General features: G+C 40.3%; 1 protein-coding gene across 15 annotated transcripts in view; it reads left to right on the forward strand.

Annotated features, from left to right (window-relative positions):
- The window catches only part of NOL10 (nucleolar protein 10), a 114,890-nt gene that overhangs the window by 58,521 nt on the left and 37,138 nt on the right, over nucleotides 1-19,231 (forward strand). The window contains exons 15-16 of one of the 15 annotated variants that reach the window (XR_012422679.1): nucleotides 6,085-6,206; nucleotides 8,081-8,124. The exons of 11 other annotated variants lie outside the window; for them this stretch is intronic. Coding sequence is in view for 2 of the 4 variants with exons in the window: in XM_074012362.1 (XP_073868463.1) it covers nucleotides 5,685-5,852 (168 nt within the window). In the remaining 2 variants the exon portion in view is untranslated. Of the gene's footprint in view, nucleotides 1-5,684; nucleotides 5,958-6,084; nucleotides 6,207-8,080; nucleotides 8,125-19,231 lie in introns of those variants that run through there. 3 more of the 15 variants (XR_012422678.1, XM_074012363.1, XM_074012362.1) reach the window with 3 other exon arrangements.

Genomic DNA, 19,231 nt, shown 5'->3' on the forward strand with positions numbered 1-19,231 from the left:
ATTTGAAAAGGGTTGCTTAAATCTGTTGTTTCCTAATACCTCTCGTGGCAGCACTACACTGAGTGTGATTCTGGTCATTTAAACACGGGATTTTTTCGGTATGGCATAGTCACCAGGTGCAAATCTCCTGCTGTATCTGGTCCTATTCTAACACCAGAGGGAAATATTCTGATGGGCCTTTCAAGTTTAGGTTTGCTTATATTCCATTTAGTCTTATCTGCTTGACTTTAGAACCTCATCTTTATACGAGAGATTAAACCAGTGAAATTAAACTTCAGAAATACTTAATGCAGTGGATAGAGTAGGAGAAGGGGAATGATTTTGAAAATATAATTAGCAGAATGGGTGAGATGGTGCTTAGCAGCAGCATCTATTAACAAAAAGAGCCGTTTCAGTCAACTGTACGTGAAAGGAATAAAGGTTAAGTAGAATGTTGGCAGTGACTCCACGTGTGAATGGGAGTGGAGAATGTCAGGATGGCACAGTGACGGGGCTGTTTTCGGGCTCTTCATGTGCGGAGTGTACCTATGTTTGTTATTTCTTCTAGTGGGGGTGAGTTGGAGAAAGCTCAGAAACGAATTCAAGAATTGTGTTCCCAGGCACCATCTAGAGAAGGCATGATTTTAGGATCTAGGAAAAGAGTAGGATCATGCAAGAAAGGTACCTTGTATGAGGTACAGAAAATGATAGGACGTTGGCCTGAAGAAGAAAGTTTTCATTGTTTGAGGGTATGGGAAGACCTGTCAGACGATGGGAGACAGTGAAGCACTCGCCTTTCAGAGCTTCTAAAAGGAGGAAAAAGACAAATTTGAATGAAAAACATGATTTACTTTAAATTGAGTTCAAATTTGAATTCAGATATATATTTTTAATTTTTAATTTTTATTTTTTATAAATTTAACCTTTTTTTAAGATTCAGGAGATACACGTATAGTTTTGTTGCATGGGTATATTGTGTGATGTTGAGGTTTAGGGTGTGATTCAACCAGTCACCCTGGAAGTGAGCATAGTATCCAACAGTTGTTCCTCCCTCCCTTTCTCCCTCCCTCCCTCCCTCTCCAAAAGATGTGTATTTTTAAGATGTCTTGATTCATAATAGGATAAAAGAAACATATGCCTAATTTTATTCTCCAAGAAAGGTATGACAATGATAAACCCAAGCCTGTAAGAAAGATCTGGAAAGATAAGACATCTTATGGAAGGCAAAAGACCTAATTTTATGGGGAAAAAGTGTGGAGTTCTGTTTTATAATTTTTCAGTTATATATTCATAACTGTGAACTGAGAAGCAAGGCATGAAAGTCAGGTGGTTAATACATATTCTTTTGTAACACAAACAAGTTGTTTGTGACTTTACAAAGGGGAAATGTGGGCTTCCTATTTTAATCTAAACACTTTCAGGTAGTAACAGTATCTGTGGCCTTTTTCTCAACAAAGGATATCCTCCCCATTTCCCATCACAATTTATTGGATCACAAGAATAGTAGACATACAGAAGCATTAATGTGTGACAATCAGGAAGTAATTTTCTGAGCATCCGGTCACATTTTCAAAGTTAATTTCAGTTCTGATTGAGTAAAAATTTGTGTAATTTTCATGGAGATATTTGATACACATTTGACATATGTTGTGTTAGTATATCAGATGATGTTTATTTTTACTTAAATAGTCTTACATCTGACATGTCCATTTTCTTGAAAATAAATTACAACTTCCTATTCAGATGCTAGTTTGACTTCAATGTTGACCAAAGGCCTTGTCTCCTGGTTCTAGCATTTCCTCCGTCTTGGTGCTTACCTAGTCGATCTTGTTACCGTTCTTATTTTGGATGAGATAGAGTGGGAATTAAACCTAGTATTTCAGTGTCCTGGTTGTGTAGTCACTTAGGTGGCGATGTCTTTAGTTAACATGGCCATTATCTGTTCTTGTTTTTTGTTCTGTTTTGTTTTTTCCTTAAAAAAGAAGATAGCTTATACAAGTAAGCCAGAAATTTAGACTACATTCTTTTAAAATGCCCACCTTATACAGAAAATAATAAGAAAGTTCTGGGACTTACACCGTCTCTACTTTGATTCAGTGTTCTCAAATCCCACGCAAGTTTCTCTTCTGATGCCCACTTAGTAGGATGTAAGCTCCACAAGGTGGGAACTTTGTATGTTGTGCTTTTTGCTGTGTCCTTGCTTCCTGGAACAGTGTCTTATACTTCATAGGCTTTCATTGACTCCATGCATGCTGGTTTGAAGTAATGAATATTATTGACCCTTTTAAAATTTATTTTCTTTTTTATTACTTTTTGAGACAGGGTCTCACTTTGTCTCCAGGCTGGAGTGCAGTGGTGTGATCATGGCTCACTGCAGCCTCCAAACTCTTGGGCTCAAGCGATCCTCCCACCTCAGCTTCCCATGTAGCTGGGACTATAGGCACACACCACCATGCCTGGCTAATTAAAAAAAAATTTTTTTTTTTTTTGTAGAGACAGGGTTTCACTATGTTGCCCAGGCCGAACTTGAACTCCTGAGCTTAAGGGATCCTCCCGTCTTGGCCTCCTAGAGTACTGTGATCATAGGCATGAGCCACCGCACCCAACCTGATACATTTTTTTTAATGTATTATGAAAAAAATGTATTTTAATTTTCTCTCATTGTTCAGAGGAGAAAAAATTTTCAAATAGACATAAAAGTAGAGAGAAAGGTAACAAACCCATCGTCTACCCATCCTTTTGCTTCCATGTTATCAAGCTTTTCCCCCAGGCTTTTTTTGGGGGTCGGTGGGGTGGAAATAAAGTCGGCTTGTATTGTATTACTAGCACTGTAAATTGCTCTAGAAAGTAGTTATTACAGATTGTTAAATGGGAACGAATATTAGATCTTGACATGGGCACATACCCTCATTTGGATTATATGTTTACCTTCCTGAGGAACAGAACATTATTCTTGGTTGGAAAACAAGTACTATATAAATGATAGTAGTGGGACATTGAAAGAAAGATTAGATCTGCCTGTCCATGTCTCTTGCATGTCTGTACATGGTTACGTCATTCATTCATTCAGTGGTCTTTATTTTTTAGAGCAGTTTTTGGCTCACAGCAAAATTGAGTGGAAAGTACAGAGTTCTTACATCCCTCCCCCACACGCTCCCTCACCATCGGCACTTTACAACAGAGTGGTCCATTTGCTGCAGCCAGGGAACAGACATTGACACATCACCACCTGAGGGTCATAGTTTACATTAGAGTTCACTGTTGGTGGTGTACATTCTGTGGGTTTTGACAAATGTATGATGACATGTATCCACCATTACCGTATCACATAGAACAGTCTCCCTACTCTAAAAATCCTCTCTGTTCTACCTGTTCATCCCTTCCTCCACCCTCCAGACCCCAAGCAATCGCTGGTATTTTTACTGGCTCTAGTTTTGCTTTTTTTCCAAAATGTCGTATAGCTGAACTCATACAGTATGTAGGCTTTTCAGATTGGCTTCTTTCACTTAATCCTGTGCTTTTGAGATTCCTCCATGTCTGTTTGTGGCATGATAGCTCATTTCCCTTTATCACTGAGTAACATTCTCTTTTCTGGATGTACTGCAGCTTGTCTGTCCATTCACCTATTGAAAGGCCTCTTGGTTGTTTCCAGTTTTGGCAGTTAGGAATAAAGCCACTCTAAACATTCTCATGCAGGTTCTTATGTGCACATAGGTTTTCACCTTGTTTATGTAAATGTCAAGGAACCTGATTGCTATGTCATGGTCACAATACGTTTAGTTTTGAGAAATTGCCAGACGGCCCTCCAAAGTGCCTGTACCTTTTTGTATTGCCGACAGCAGTGAATGAGAGTTCCTGTTGCTCCATATCCTTGTCAGCATTTGGTGTTGTCAGTGTTTTTGCATTGTAGCCATTCTAATCGATTTATAGTGGTATAGTATCTTATTGTTGTTTTAATTTGCAAGTATTATTTATTTATGTTGGTCAGTCATGAAAATGACACACCATGATTTTTGTCTTTGTGGGCTTAACTAGATAGTTGTCTTAATTAGTTGTTAGTTTTGAGTATTTGGGGGGCTGGGTCATTTATTATACAAACATTTATTGCACAAACGCTTAGTGAGCATCTTTCCTGTGCCTGAACCAAGGGTAGGATATCAAAACCTGTACTAGGATATCTAAGGCGTTGAAGATACGGGCCTTGCTGCCTAGCCGCTGCTAGTCTAGTAAAGGAATGGATAGTACAGGTGATAAGGGACTTTGATATCCAGGATCTTACAAGAGGTAAAAAAGTCACTTTCCCATAAGTAATGTTTCAATCAAATTTCGAAGGATGTTCAGGAATTAGGTAGTGATGGTGGATAGAAGGCGAAAGACGTTCAGGAATTAAGCCGTGATGGTGGGTAGAAGGTGAAGGACGTTCAGGAATTAGGCAGTGATGGTGGGTAGAAGGTGAAGGACGTTTCAGGAATTAGGCAGTGATGGTGGGTAGAAGGGTGGCAGAATCAGGGAGATCATCCTGTACAGAGGGAGCTGAAGTAAGACCCGAGCCCCAGTCCGTTCAGTCTGTTTGGGAGGAGCTTGGGTTTTTCAGGGGCAGTTAAGGAACGGGAGATACTGATACTTCTCCAATAAAAGTATCTCCAGTTTTACTGGAGAAGTATCAGGACTTAACGCCAAACCTTCTGTACCGTGTTAAAATGTTTGCTTTTGCTTTAACAAGAGTGGCATGCCTTTGAAGGGTTTTATTCAAGGGAGTGAAATCAGATAGGTGTGTCAGATTTTTCTGCCTGTATAATGGGGGTTGGCTTTGGAAGCCAGGGATAGGACACACTGTAATTAATTAGAAAAAATAATGAGGGCCCCATCTAAGGCAGTAGGCATGGTGAGGGAGGAGTTGAGTGTGAGAGACAGTAAGGTGTATGCTCATAGAGTGTGGTGATTCGTGGGGAGTGATGGATGAGAGGGAGAGAGGGCAACTGAATGAGCAGTGATACCATTCACAGAGATAAGGTGGAGAAATGACTCAATTCAGTTTTGGCCGTGTTGAATTGTCTTAATTCTAACTCTTCATATGTATGAGTTAAACTGCTTCCTGGGAGAGAGCTTTGAGCTTTTGTTTTTCTGGTTCATCTCCATGGAAAAGATCAAAGGTTATGAGTTAAGTTCTTGAATTTTCTGGAGAATAAAAAAAGCCGTCTATTATCTACACTTTGAATACCTGTTCTCAGCCAGCGGCATTGGTACTCTCTAATAGAGTGCTCACTAATAGCCTCGATTTTGAATTAAGGGCCGCGTCTCTGCTCCTTTACAGAGTATTTGAAATAATTGAGGTTTCAGTTGATAGTGTAAGGGACTTGTTAACCACTTGGTATCTGCATCTGTGCCTGTATTCTTTTGGGGGGTGTTTATTTTTTCTTCTCTCTCTTTTTTTTTTTTGGAAAAATGCTCTAACTAAAAGAAAATTAAACCTTGTAACAATACATAACCAAGAAAATAGAAGTCCTTCATTACCATTGTTAACAAGTTATTGACAAGTCGGTGCACATGCTGTGCTGTCAAGTCACGTATGACGCACACAGTACTGGCATGGGCTTGAGCAGAATCAGGGTCTCATGCTATTCTCAAAGGTTTTTTTGATCACTAACAGTATCATTTTGGTCAGCATGTAAATCAAACTCACTCTTTTTTTTTTTTTTTTTTAGACGGAGTCTCTCTCTGTCGCCCAGGCTGGGGTGCAGTGGCCGGATCTCAGTTCACTGCAAGCTGCGCCTCCCGGGTTTACGCCATTCTCCTGCCTCAGCCTCCTGAGTAGCTGGACTACAGGCGCCCGCCACCTCGCCCAGCTAGTTTTTTTTTTTGGTATTTTTTAGTAGAGACGGGGTTTCACCGTGTTAGCCAGGATGGTGTCGATCTCCTGACCTCGTGATCTGCCCATTTCGGCCTCCCAAAGTGCTGGGATTACAGGCTTGAGCCACCACACCCGGCCAAACTCACTCTTTTTAATAGTTGCATAGTGTTTTGTTGTATAGATGTATCATACTTTAGTTACATAGTTTCCTGTGTAACTATTTACCATCTACATTTTTCACTTCTCTAAACCAGCACTGTCCAGTTCTCTAAACCAAAGTCTGCCAGCAGCGTTTCTATGATGACAGACACGTTCTATATCTGCTGTGTCCTGTGTGGTAGCCATTAGTCATATGTAGCTGTTGAGCACCCGAAATGTGAGTACTGCATCTAAGGGACTGAATTTTTAATTTCATTTAATTAATTTTAACTTAAATAGCCATAAGTGGCTTAGTGGCTGCCTTATTGGGCAGCATAGCTCTAAACTGTTCCAGAGTCAAGTGAGATCATTAGGCTACTTCCTTAGACCACATTACTTTGGCCTTCATAAATTATAGTTTAATGATTTTTCTTTGATGTTGAACTTCTGTAAGCCTCTCAAAGAAATATATTTTGTTGCCAGACTCCCTTAAAGGTCTACATTATGCTGCTTGAGTTTGTTCCAACAGAGAATTTTTCCTTCCAGATCTATCAGTGTACTTCCCTTCAGCAAGTCAAATGTGTCTGTCCACCTTACTCTGCATCTCCTTTTGCCTTGGTTGCCTAGGAGCCCAAAGTTAATTTTGATTTCTATTATTTTTGAGACAGGGTCTTACTCTGTTGCCCAGGCTGGAGTGCAGTGTCCTGATCACAGCTCACTGCAGCCTTGAATTCCAGGGCCCAAGTGACTCCCCAACCTCAGCCTCCCAAGTACCCGGGACTACAGGAATGTGCCACCACACCCAGATAATTTTCGTATTTTTTATAGAGATGGAGTCTCACCATGTTGTCCAGGCTGGTCTTGAATTCCTGGGCTCAAATGATCCTCCTGCTTTGTCATCCCAAAGTGCTGGGATTACAGGCACGAACCACCACACCCCAGAGTTAAATTTTTTATTGAATTATAGCAGTTTTTTTTTTTGCCTCTCACCACCATCCCTATCAAATTTCATCACTTTGTTTTCCTTCTGAGTTTAAAGATTTCATTATGTGTGTTTTTTGTTTTTGTTTTTGTTTTTTTAATAAAGCTCTTCATATTCTTTTTGGATCTATCCTAAAACTTCACTAAAAAAATGATTAGCATCGGCCAGGCACAGTGGCGCACTCCTGTAATCCCAGCACTATGGGAGGCCGAGGCAGGTGGATCTTTTGAGCTCAGGATCAAGACCAGCCTGGCCAACAGGGCAAAACCGTCTCTATTAAAATACAGAAAATTAGCCTGGTGTTACTGCACACAGCTTTGGTCCCAGCTACTCAGGAGGCTGAGACAGGAGCGTCGCTTGAGCCCAGGAGGTGGAGGTGGCAGTGAAGTGAGATCATGCCACTGTGCTCTGGCCTGGGTGATAGAGCAAAACTCTGTCTCAAAAACAACAACAACAACAAAAATCAACAGTATATACACACTGCTTCCCTCCCACAGTCATGCACACTCACATATCATACATCTTAGTGAGATTCTAAATATTATCACGTGGAATCCTGTCTTATCACCTCAGAGGAAACTATGCATATTTAAGACTCTACTTAAGTACTTTTGTGGTTGACTGCATTTTATTCCACTGAGTACGGATTGAGTTCCTTTACATCCTTTGCTGTGCCAGTATCATGCTTTCTTTCCTTCAGCTTTATTTGAAGGAACATATGGGAAATCTTATTTTGTATGAATTTAAAATATGTTCTTCAGGATTTCCTAGTTCTGTGCATGACCGCCTCCCCAAGATAATCAGTAACTGCTAAGTGGTGTTAAAATATTTTTTCTCCTTCCTAGAATAGCACTGTTAAGGTATAGAACCTTGAGTAAAAGTACATGTAATTTTTTTAAAGTTTTGCTCTTCCTTTTTTTCTGCCGAGTTTTCTACCCTGGGTATTTTAAAATATGTTGGTACCCTTAGTTTTTACATAGATTTCAAAATTAAGAATTAGAAAGCAATAAGAATATGCAGAAAAGTTGTTAATAAACACTTTTGCCTGCAAGGAAGTCGAGTAGAACCAGGAAACTACTGATGTGCTAAGGATAACACACTAAACCATCTGTGTTACTAACTCTTGGCAGGAATAAAATGACAAAACAAGATCTTGGGAGATGCTCATTACCAGGTGCGTGATCAAAAAGATAAATACATTCTCATGTAAGAAAATTGGCGTAGTGCCTTTAGCATCCTTGGGGCATGTGTGCGTATGCATGTGGGCGAGTTTAGCATTTGGTGTAGTTAGGAAGCTGGGAGAGGAAAAGGCTGGAAGTAGAGGACTTTAACATTGCTTAGAGTCATTGTTATTGCAAACTCTGGAAGTGAACTCTAGGAAACTGCACTGGAATTCAAGTGTAATATGATGATAAACATCAAATGACTGTAGCCAAAGTGCAAGGCCAGGCTCTTCAGGAAAGAATGAATAGGAGACCTTAAAATAAACATCTGTTTTTTAGTTCAGCTAACAGTGGACTTTGAAGAAGATTGGGGCCACGTTAAGATTTTCTTTTTCTTCCTTGAGAATTGAAGAAAAGTGTCAACTGAGGATTTTTTCATGCTATTTAACATGTCATTTGTAGTGTTTCACGAAAAGCAGACAGACATGTAAAGCTTTTTATTCTACTTCAAATTAGAATAATAAGTTAGATCCAGTTTTGAATATTTAAAAGAGAACTTTAACAGATTTGTTTTATGAGTGAGTTTCATGATTTTGAATAAAATTTTTGCACACTTAAACTACAGTGGTTTGGCCAGGTACAGTGGCCACAACTGTACTCCCATTGCTTTGGCAGGCCATGGTGGGAGGATCACTTGAGTCCAGGAGTTCAAGACCAGCCTGGGCAACATAGTGAGACCCCGTCTCTACAAAATAAAATAAGTTAGCCAGGGATGGGTAAGTGTCTGTAGTCCCAACTACTCAGGAGGCTGAGGCAGGAGGATCACTTAAGCCCAGGTGATCAAGGCTGTAGTGAGCTATGATCATGCCACTGTCCTCCAGCCTGGGTGACAGAGCAAGACTCTGTCTCATAAATACATATATACATACATACCTACATACATACTACAGTGGTTCATTTGAGAGTAACTCTATATGTCCTGTTCCTAAATGTTTTAGGAATATCTGGTTTTCACCAAGCTTGCATGTTCTGAATCCTGCTTAAGTTCAAAGTTTATAAACCTCCAGTAGGTATGTGAATTTAGTTTTCAGCAAATTGTTCCTTTGGTTTCCCAGAAGCTTCTTTCACATTCCAGCTCCTCAAGTAAATGTTAAAAGTTTAAAAAGGAAAAGGAGTGAATTGATTTTGTATATATTTTTGTTTGGTGAAATAGCAGAGTGTAGGCATAGTCTTTTCAGATAAGTTTGCTAAAAAGTAATTTCCTGTCACCTCCCTTTGAAAAGAACTGAGGTGTGCCCCGTCCCCAAACCTACCATCTTTCCAATTTATTTGTGTGTTGGGGTAGTGGGTGGGAATAAATGTTTCTTGGATTTTTCTGGCCTCCCTTCCTAAGCCAGGGTAGCTTGTGGGAGATAGTCCCCATACAAACCTTTACTGGGCCGCCTTCCTAGAACCTCATTTTATCCCCAAAATACCAAAAAGTAAAAATACAAAAATATGAAAACACATGAAAATAAAGTGCTGTAAAGACACGACTTTGCAAATATTAATCATACAGAGCCAATTGCTTATAGTATAGAAATAGTCTGAAGTATTCTTTTGGCACAGCATTGCCTGTGTGATTCTCGCCAGAAACGTTTCACTGCATCTGATTATGAGCAGTGATCAGCAGAGGACTGTGGGGACCTCTGCAAATCAGGGCTCTTTCTAAGAGCTCTCGCCTGAGCCTTGAGCAAATGTCCACATCCTGAAAGTCAGTGAAGGTTGGGGGCTCCTAGATTAAAGGAAACTAAGGAGACGTAATAACCTCCTTAATTCAATTAAAAAAAAAACCAAACAAACAAAACAGCTCTTTAAAGATATAATACACATACCATGAAGTTTATCCTTTTAAAGTGTGTAGTCCTAAGCCAGGCTCTGTGGTACCCACCCATAATCCAAGCTACTTGGGAGACTGAGGCGGGAGGATTGTTTGAGCCCTGGAGTTTGTGACCAGCCTGGGTGACATAGTGAGACCCCGTCTCAAATCAAAAAGAAAACATGAAGTGTACAGTCCAGTGGTTTTTAGTACACTCAGAGTTGTGTGGTGGCCACTAATTCCATGACGTTGTGTCACACTAACCAGAAACCCCATGCCAGTTTTTCTTCCTTCTCCTCCCTCTCCCAGCCCCTGCAACCACTTACTTACTTTCTGCCTATACATTTGCCTTTTCTGGACATTTCATATACAGTATGTGGTCTGTTTTTTCTTTAGCATGTTTTCCAGGCCCGTCCATGTTGTACCATGTCTCAGTACTTTATTCCTTTTGATTGCTGAGTGACATTCCATTATATGGATACATCACATTTGTTCACCTTCGTCAGTGGATGAATGTCATTACTCAGTGTTTTCTAAGTCCAGTGTTTGGACTTAGTGAAATAACTAGTCTCTTAAAGATGAATTCTCTGGCGACTTTCCCCCTCCCTGCATATGGACCCTGCTTTTCTTGTTTCTTTGCATGTCTTAGAATTTTTTTGTTGGAATCTGGATGCTTTAAATAATATAATTTAGGATTTATGGAACTTAGTCCCTCCCCCAGGTCCCCAGGGTTTGTGGTTGTTTGTTGAGTGACTGTCCTGGACTAATTCTATAAAATCTGATTTCTTTGTGACGTGTGACCACTGAAGTCTCTGCTGGTTGCTGAATTGTCAGCTAATGAATGAACAGAGATTTCCTTCAATGCCCGGAACCAGTCAGTCGCCCAGCCTCTGCCAGAGTGATCCTTGTGAATGCCCCTGCTCACCATTGCTCTCTCTGTTCAAGCCACACTGGGCTGGTCTTTTTACTGATTCACAAATAAGCCAAGCAATTCCAACCTCTAGACCTTTGTAGTTGTCAGGTAGTCTTGAGGGTCACTCCCTCCTGCCCCTTGGGTCCGTGTCCATCATCTCCCCTTCCCCTCTATTCTTCATTGCCTTCTCTCCTTTGGTTTCCACAGCACTGATCTCTTGTCTGTCATAGTCTCCACTGCCTCTCCCTTGTTTGTTGTTTCCCCTTTCTGGAAGGTGAGCTCCTTGAGGGTGGGGATTCTTCTGTGTTTTGTTACTGAGTATCTAGAGAGGGGGGAAGGTGCCTGATCCTAACTCTTTGTTGAATAAGTGAATGGGGAGGGAGCTTAGGCATCCTGTTCGTGTTTAAGAATGAGGGCCAGATGTGGTGGCTCACTCCTGTAATCCCAGCACTTTGGGAGGCCGAGGCCAGTGGATCACTATAGCTCAGGAGTTCAAGACCAGCCTGGGCAACATGACAAAACTACATCTCTACAAAAGATACAAAAATTAGCTGAGCATGGTGGCGCACACCTACTTGAGGGGCTGAGGTAGGAGGGTTGCTTGACCCTGGGAGGTTGAGACGGCAGTGAGCTGAGATTGCGCCACTGCACTCTAGTCTGGGTGATAAAGTGAGACCCTATTTCAAAAAACAACATGAAGAATGATGTCCTAAAATGCCAACTGGGGCCAGACACGGTAGCTCATGCCTGTACTCCCAGCACTTTGGGAGGCCAAGGCAGGCGGATCACCTGAGGCCAGGAGTTCGAGAACAGGCTGGCCAGCATGGTGAAACCCCATCTCTACTAAAAATACAAAAATTAGTTGGGTGTAGTTCCACACACGTGTAATCCCAACTACTTGTGAGGCTAAGGCACCAGAATCCAGGAGGCAGAGGTTGCAGTGAGCTGAGATGGCACCACTGTACTCCAGCCTGGGTGACAAAGCAAGACACTGTCTCAAAAAAAAAAAAAAAAAAAAAAAAAAAAATGCAAGGTGGTCTTGTCCACTGGTAGTTTTCATGTTGACCCTTCAGCTAATGACTCTACCCAGATATCAGTATCTTAAAGTCTGTCTTCTGGGAGCTTTCATTTTCTCCGGAGAAGAAACCCCCGGTTTCTTTCGGAGGTGTCGGGTTTGGGCTGGTAGAGTGGATGCACAGCAGCATAGGCTTGACTTCATTCCAGGGACTGGGAAAAGGCGGCGAGGGTCCCACAGTTTGATGTCTAGACTGCCATTAATTGTCCTGACTTAAGCCCCACAGCTCAAGTCACCTGTGCCTGGTGATATACTCCCCACCACCCCCACATAGGGCAGCTTTGGTTCCCCTCCTCCAGAGAATTACCTTCTGGTCTCTTTAGGCATGGTGGGGATTTGGGTGTTCATCAGCTCCATTGTTCCCCCTTTATTCGGTCCTGTGCCTCATCCTGTCGTTCCCCATGCTTAGAACCGTGAAGTTCTTGTCCCAAGGATTCTGAGGGAGGAATCTGCTCTCTTTTCTCTTTGCTGTCCACCTCTGTAAGCTCTCATATTTACCAGGTTAAGTTTCTTAAACCACTGCATCATCTTCTTCAGTTCTTTTTGTCCTTAAAGGTTAATACCTTTTTAGATTCATTTACTGTCATTTGAAAAAGGCTTAACAGCGGTGGGGGTACCATTATTAACCGAAAGCTCTGTGTTTCTTAACATCAGTTTCAATTTGGTGTTTAAGTGTTTGCTTGGGGCGTCCCGTCTCCGTCTCCGCTAGCCCTTGATTGAAGGCACTCTGTCATTCATATTTGTACTCATAGTGTCACGTAGATTGACTAGCTTGAGGGGCTATTAGTGAGATAATGGCTTAAGGAATCTTACAGTTTTTTTTTTTTTTAACTTGGCCTTATTTTTATTGTTATTTCATTTCAGTCCCTAAATTATCTTTTCAAATAGTAAATCAAGTTGTCGCAGATAATAGTTTTTCTTTTTTAAAAATAAATCTTTTAAAATGTTGAAATTAAATCACTCCGTTGCTAATCTGATTTTTAAGAACAAAACACTACAAGTAGAGTACATTTAAATGACTCATAATTACTCACAGAAATGCATGTAAACTTGGGTATGCAATTAGGCAGCTCATTATGCTGCAAATGCAATTACATGCTTAAGGTCATGGCCACTCCCTCTGGCTCACCCAGTTGTTTCTCTTGGGTTTATGATCATTTATTAAGCCTCAGCTGTCAGAATTTGAAAATACATGCTGCTGCTAGTGGGGCCTTTCCACCAATAATGGAAGAAAAGCTGGAAAAGAAAATTTTCTTTTGAGTTTATATGCAGAGTTGGTTTTCTTACTTGGCAAAATCCCATTTTCCCACCGGAGATACAGGCTATGTAATTAGAAAAATTATCATTAATCATAATAGTGGTCAGTGATATTTATATTATATCTATATTTAGTATATATTTACCATATGTAGCTATGTATGGTGTATATATACATTATAGTACAGCTCCATCATCTCTTACCTGCAATTCTGAACTTTAAAAAGCCTTGAAAATTTGTTTATAACTCTGTGGTGAACCCCGACTGGACCTGATTCATTAGGACTTCAGCCTGTGTGAAATAATGAGTTTCTTTGTAGGTCTGTGTTTATCCCACATCACTGGTGTGAATATGTGTAGGTTTTGCTGCAGAGATGTTAATATCATTTGATCATGGGCCACTGACCCAGACCTCACTGAAGATTTTTTGTTATATACTGCATACATACGGTATTACTTTTTTAAAATGCAAAACGTTATTTGTTTCAAACCCTGGCCCCAGTTGTTTCTGATAAAGAACCAGGGCCTCACTGCAGTGAGCTACGGTCATACTACTGCACTCCAGCCTTGGCAACAGCAAGATCCTGTTTCCCAAAAAGAATCATGGCCTCACAGTAAGGGTAACAGAATTGTGGTTAGACCTGGATTTAAATTCTAATAGGGGGCTGGGCGCTCTGGTTCATGTCTATAATCCCAGCACTTTAGGAGGCCGAGGTGGGCGGATCACCCAAGATCAGGAGTTCAATACCAGCCTGGCCATGGTGAAATCCCATCTCTACTAAAAATACAAAAATTAGCTGGGCGTGGTAGTGCACGCCTGTAGTCCCAGCTACTAGGGAGACTGAGGCAGGAGAATCACTTGAACCCGGGAGGCGAAGGTTGCAGTGAGCCGAGATTGCGCCACTGCACTCCAGCCTGAGTGACAGAGTGAGACTCCATCTCAAAAAAAAAAAAATTCTAATGGGGGTTAAAACCGTCTACCTCTTAGAGTGTGGGTTGCTAGTCCTATTATTGTTTTTATTATTGTTCCAGTTCCAGAACTGATATTTATATCTATTTTTAGAGTGTCCTCAAAACAGTTCTATAATAAAATAACTAGATACTTGATATAGTTGCTAGGTGGTAAAAAAACTTTTATATTCAAACTCCCTGTTGCTGCTAGTCAGTAAATGTGGTTCTTACCTGTTTGATTTAATAGTGTCATCATAACATAAAAGTTTAAATTGAATTTCTAGGATTGTAATAGTATAAGATCACTAAAAGGTAAAAATGACAGTTCTCCTAACTAAACATCTTCTGTGTAATCAATCAGTTAAATATATAAATTTTATGTAGCATGACATTCTAACTGTTTAGTGTGGCAGTTAAGCTTTACTGACTCTGAAACCACAGCCTCTCAGTTGTTCAGGGCCTTGCTCAATTCCCCCTTGCAAAGCTATCTTGATCGGCCTCAGCAGATAAAGGGCTTCCTAGAACCTTTTAAAAATTTCTGTTTTGGCACTAATCCCATTGTATTGTACTTGATTGTTTTCCATACTTATGTTTGACTTTAGCACTTAACTTTTACCAGATGCTCAGTTAACTTTTTGAATGAATGAATGAAGTTGAAGAAATTAAGAATCATTTAGTCCTTCCACATAAGTATTGCTATATTTGAAACAACTCTGTTCCTTTTGGGTTTCATTCTACTACCTATTTTTATAGAGTATACTGTACCTGGAACATAATAAATATGGAATTTAATAAATATGTGATGAATAAAAATTGAATTAAAATCTATCTCGTTACGTTTAATAGTTTCAGTTTTATTCCTGAAATTACAATAATATACTTAGGTCCTTTTTCCACGTGATTCTTTTTCTTTCTCTCTTGTCTTGTCTTGTCTTATCTGGTCTTCTCTGGTCTTCTTTCTCTCTCTCTCTTTTTTTTTTTTTTTTTTTTAACAGGATCTCACTCTGTTGCCCAGGCTGGAATGCAGTGGCGTGATCATGGCTTACTGCAGCTCAACCTCAAGTGATCCTCCCACCTCAGCCTCCGGAATAGCTGGAATCACAGGCACATGCCACCATACCTGGTTAATTTTTTCATATTTTTAATTTTTGTGTAGAGACAAAGCCTCACTACATTGCCCAGGATTGTAAAACAATTTTTCTAGGCTGGGCGCTCTTGAAATCCCAGCACTTTGGGAGGCCAAGATGGGCAGATCACCTGAGGTCAGGAGTTCGAGACCAGCCTGGCCAACATGGCGAAACCCCATCTCTACTAAAAATACAAAAATTTAGCTGGGTGTGGTGGTGAGTGCCTGTAATCTCAGCTACTCAGGAGGCTGAGGTATGATAATCGCTTGAACCTGGGAGGCAGAGGTCGCAGTGAGCCTAAATCACGCCACTGCACTCCAGCTTGGGATACAGATGGAGACTGTGTCTCAAAGAAAAAAAAATTTCTGAAAAAAGATAATTTCAGATTTAATGGCTGTTCTGTGTTATCAGTTATTTTCTTGTTTGTTCCATTAATAGTACATTAGATAATGAAATACTTTGTCATACTCAGTAGCATTATAAGCAAGCAGAAAAAAATGATGGCATTTGTATTGGGTTAGTAGACTTTGGTTCTTTGTCTGTAATATTAATAGTACTTTGTTGTTGTTTTAATCACCCTTGATCTGTTAAAACCATTTATCTGGTAATCCTCAGTCTTTTATTTTGTCTCAGCACAGCTTTGGGATGTAGCACAGTGATTTTTCTAAAGTAGAGTGAGGGAAGGATTTTCCTCTTTCAGCTCCCTAAGAGTTCATTTTTATTTGTATTGTTCTTCGAGACAGGGTCCACTGTGTTGCCCAGGCTGAAGGGCAGTGGCACCATCATAGCTCACTGCTGCCTCCAGATCCTGGGCTTAAGGGATCCTCCCATCTCACCCTCCGGGGATAATAGTTGGGACTGCAGGTACATGCCATCATGCTCAGCTAATTTTGACAATCTGTTTTTTTGTTTTTTGTTTTTTGTTTTTTTGAAACAGGGTCTAATTCTGTCACCCAGGCTGGAATGCAGTGGCACAATCTTGGCTCATTGCAACCTCCACCTCCCAGGTTCAAGCAATTCTCATGCTTCAGTCTCCTGAGTAGCTGGGATACAGGCATGCGCCACCACGCCTGGCTAATTTTTGTATCTTTAGTAGAGATGGGGTTTCACCGTGTTGGCCAGGCTGGTCTCGAACTCCTGACCTCAGGCCATCTGCCCGCCTCAGCCTCCCAAAGTGCTGGGATTACAGGTGTGAGCCACTGCGCCTGGCCAACAATATGTATTTTTGTAGAGATAGGATCTCACTGTGTTGCCCAGGCTGCCTTGAACTCCTGGGCTCAGGAAGTCCTCTTGCCTTGGCCTTCCAAAGTGCTGAGATTAGGCATGAGCCATTGCACCCAGCCCCTAAGATTTTTAGTATTCACCCTTTCTCCTCCCCACTTGTAGTCCTTTACAGAAATATATGAGAATTTTGAGTTTTATAATTAGCATCTTAAAGACAGATTGTAATCATAGAAGCAGTGATCATCTTGGGCACATGGCATGTATTTTCATGTCCTTTAAAATTGGTTCTTCTGCTCAAATAGATTGGCACAAGCAGATACTTTGCTGCATTTGAGTTGCAGCCTTCTTGTAGCATGTTGGTACATAAAGATTCTTTCATGTTTTGGAGGATCAAGTATTTCCATTTAGTTTGGTTGATATGATTATCATTAAAGTTGCTAAGGGAGCCGCATTGTCCCTTTCTAGCAATCTGATGAATCAGTTTTCAGTTTTCTACTTTTGTTAATACTGACCTGTGAGTTGAAGAAATATTTGCTGGGCACAGTGCCAGTGCCTGTAATTCTAGCTATTCTGAAGGCTCTCTTGAACTCAGGGTTTCAAGACCAGCCTAGGCAACACAGCAAGAACCTGTCTCTAAAAAAATAAAAAGAAAAAAAGAAAGGCTTGTAAATTGACCACAGCATGGGCAACATGGTGTGACCGAAACATAGAATACAGCAATGTAACAGCAGGACAGAAAACTGGAAAGTTTGAGGTAGTAGTGATAGTCCAGATATGGCTAAAAAGGATGTTTTCCTCAAGTTGCAAAATGTGGAATTTAGAAAGTAGATTAATATATTTTAAAGGGTTAGTTGAGGTTTAACATATTTTATGGCTGTGAAGGCAACAAAGACATTTTACACATTGACACTGTGGTCATTGTAGCTACATCAGAGAGTGTGACGTGCCTGTGGTTGAGCCTTCCTTATCGGCCAAGCCGGCCACTGTTTTGAAACTTAATGGTAGGCCTCTGAGGAAAGGTCTAATGTGGATAAAACCTGCAGTTTATACCAGTGTAAATCAGTCGTTTCAACTTTGTTATGGTGGTTTTGATGTTTTTTTCTCTGAAAAGGAACTCAGGAAATGTGACCTTATTAGGTCAACTACTAGATTTAATTTTGTTTTTGATGGAAATATTTTTTCCTAGAAAATTTAATGGCCATGAATCTGATTGCGGAGATTATTTGCCATAACTAGACGTGTCCCCTGACAGGCAATTTAAACCACTTCCATTAAAATCTAGATAATCAAAGAATGTTGTGAAACATTATAAAAGAGGGCTATATGAAAGTAAATTCACATCTAGACTGTTTTAGTATTCCTGCCCCTCACCTCCAAAAGTCAGTGCACACAGTATAATCTTTTTATTGTCTTGGAAGCCCATGTTTATGGTTGGTTTAAAAAGGTGGAACAATTTATTTTGATGTTCTTTCGGTAGCAGTGTACCCTTGCATAGGAGTCAAGATAGATCTGACTTTCACCAGAAGTGTTCATATACCCAGTAGCCTTATGGTGAGGTATTTGCTTGTTTTTATCTGAATAAGGAATATTAGACCAATTTAGAAATACTTTTGCCACAGAGGACCCTTTAAGTTTTAGTACTTCATGCATATGAAATTCGAATGTGTTTTATACATGAATAGATTTATTTATCACATAGTTATTGAGCACCTACTATTTGGCAGGCACTGTTCTAGGTACTAAAAATTCAGCAGTTAACAAAACAGATGTCTCTCCTCTCCTCAGAGGACAATATCTTGGATATTATATTCTAAAAAAGCAATAATAGCATACTTTGATCTAGTCTAGAAAAGAAAAGATTGCTGTTTTAGGGAGTACACCATTATCTGATAGAGCTTTGCATTTGCAGGTTTATGACTCACTGGAAGCAAATACCCCTGTAGTTACAAATGCCTCAACTCTCTCGGCTTCAGAAGATGCCTGTGATTTTCCTGGCTTGCTCATGTGCTCCTTCCGACATGAAGTCCTTTCAAATAGACTTATTTGGTGTCCCAGCCTTCCCTGGTTTTTTTTTAAGCCATCTTCCCCTTGGACTCAGTGTGCAATCTGAGTTCATTGCGCACACATTGTGTGTGCGTACATGTGCACACGCAAGTGCACACATGTGCTTCGGCTGGATTTTAAACTTCTTCAGGGAGACTGTGGTCAGTGTCTTTAATTTAGCACAGTGCTTCGTATGTGGTAGCATTTAGTTGTTGACTTCAAGCTACTATACTAAAATTGCTTAAAACCATGGCAGTTCTTTAAAAAAGTGTTCTATATGGAATTTTTAAAAAATGCCTTGCATTTCTTGAAGGTTTGTCTTTTATGGTTGAAGTCAAACCACTTAGTATGTAAAAACCTTTACTTCTATTTTTAAAAACTGTAGATTGCGCTAATATGAAATTTCTGTGGAAGACTCTTTATGCTCGAGTGTTTTCATGTTTATGAGTACCATAGCTGTGTTGGGGTGAAGAGAATCACTCTTTCTAATCAGGCAAAATATTATAACTAAATTATTATGGCCATATCTAACATTTTCTTTTTATTTGAAGAAGGTGTTAACAGGGGCTGTTTTTCTTTGTTATAACTCTCTTCCTTCTACCTTTCCTTCTTCAGAAAGTTCAAGCTAGATTTAATGATTTCCATTATGATTTCCGGGTTTTTTTCCGGT

The sequence above is a fragment of the Macaca fascicularis genome, chromosome 13, assembly GCF_037993035.2.
Source record: "Macaca fascicularis isolate 582-1 chromosome 13, T2T-MFA8v1.1".
Taxonomy (NCBI): Eukaryota; Metazoa; Chordata; class Mammalia; order Primates; family Cercopithecidae; genus Macaca; species Macaca fascicularis.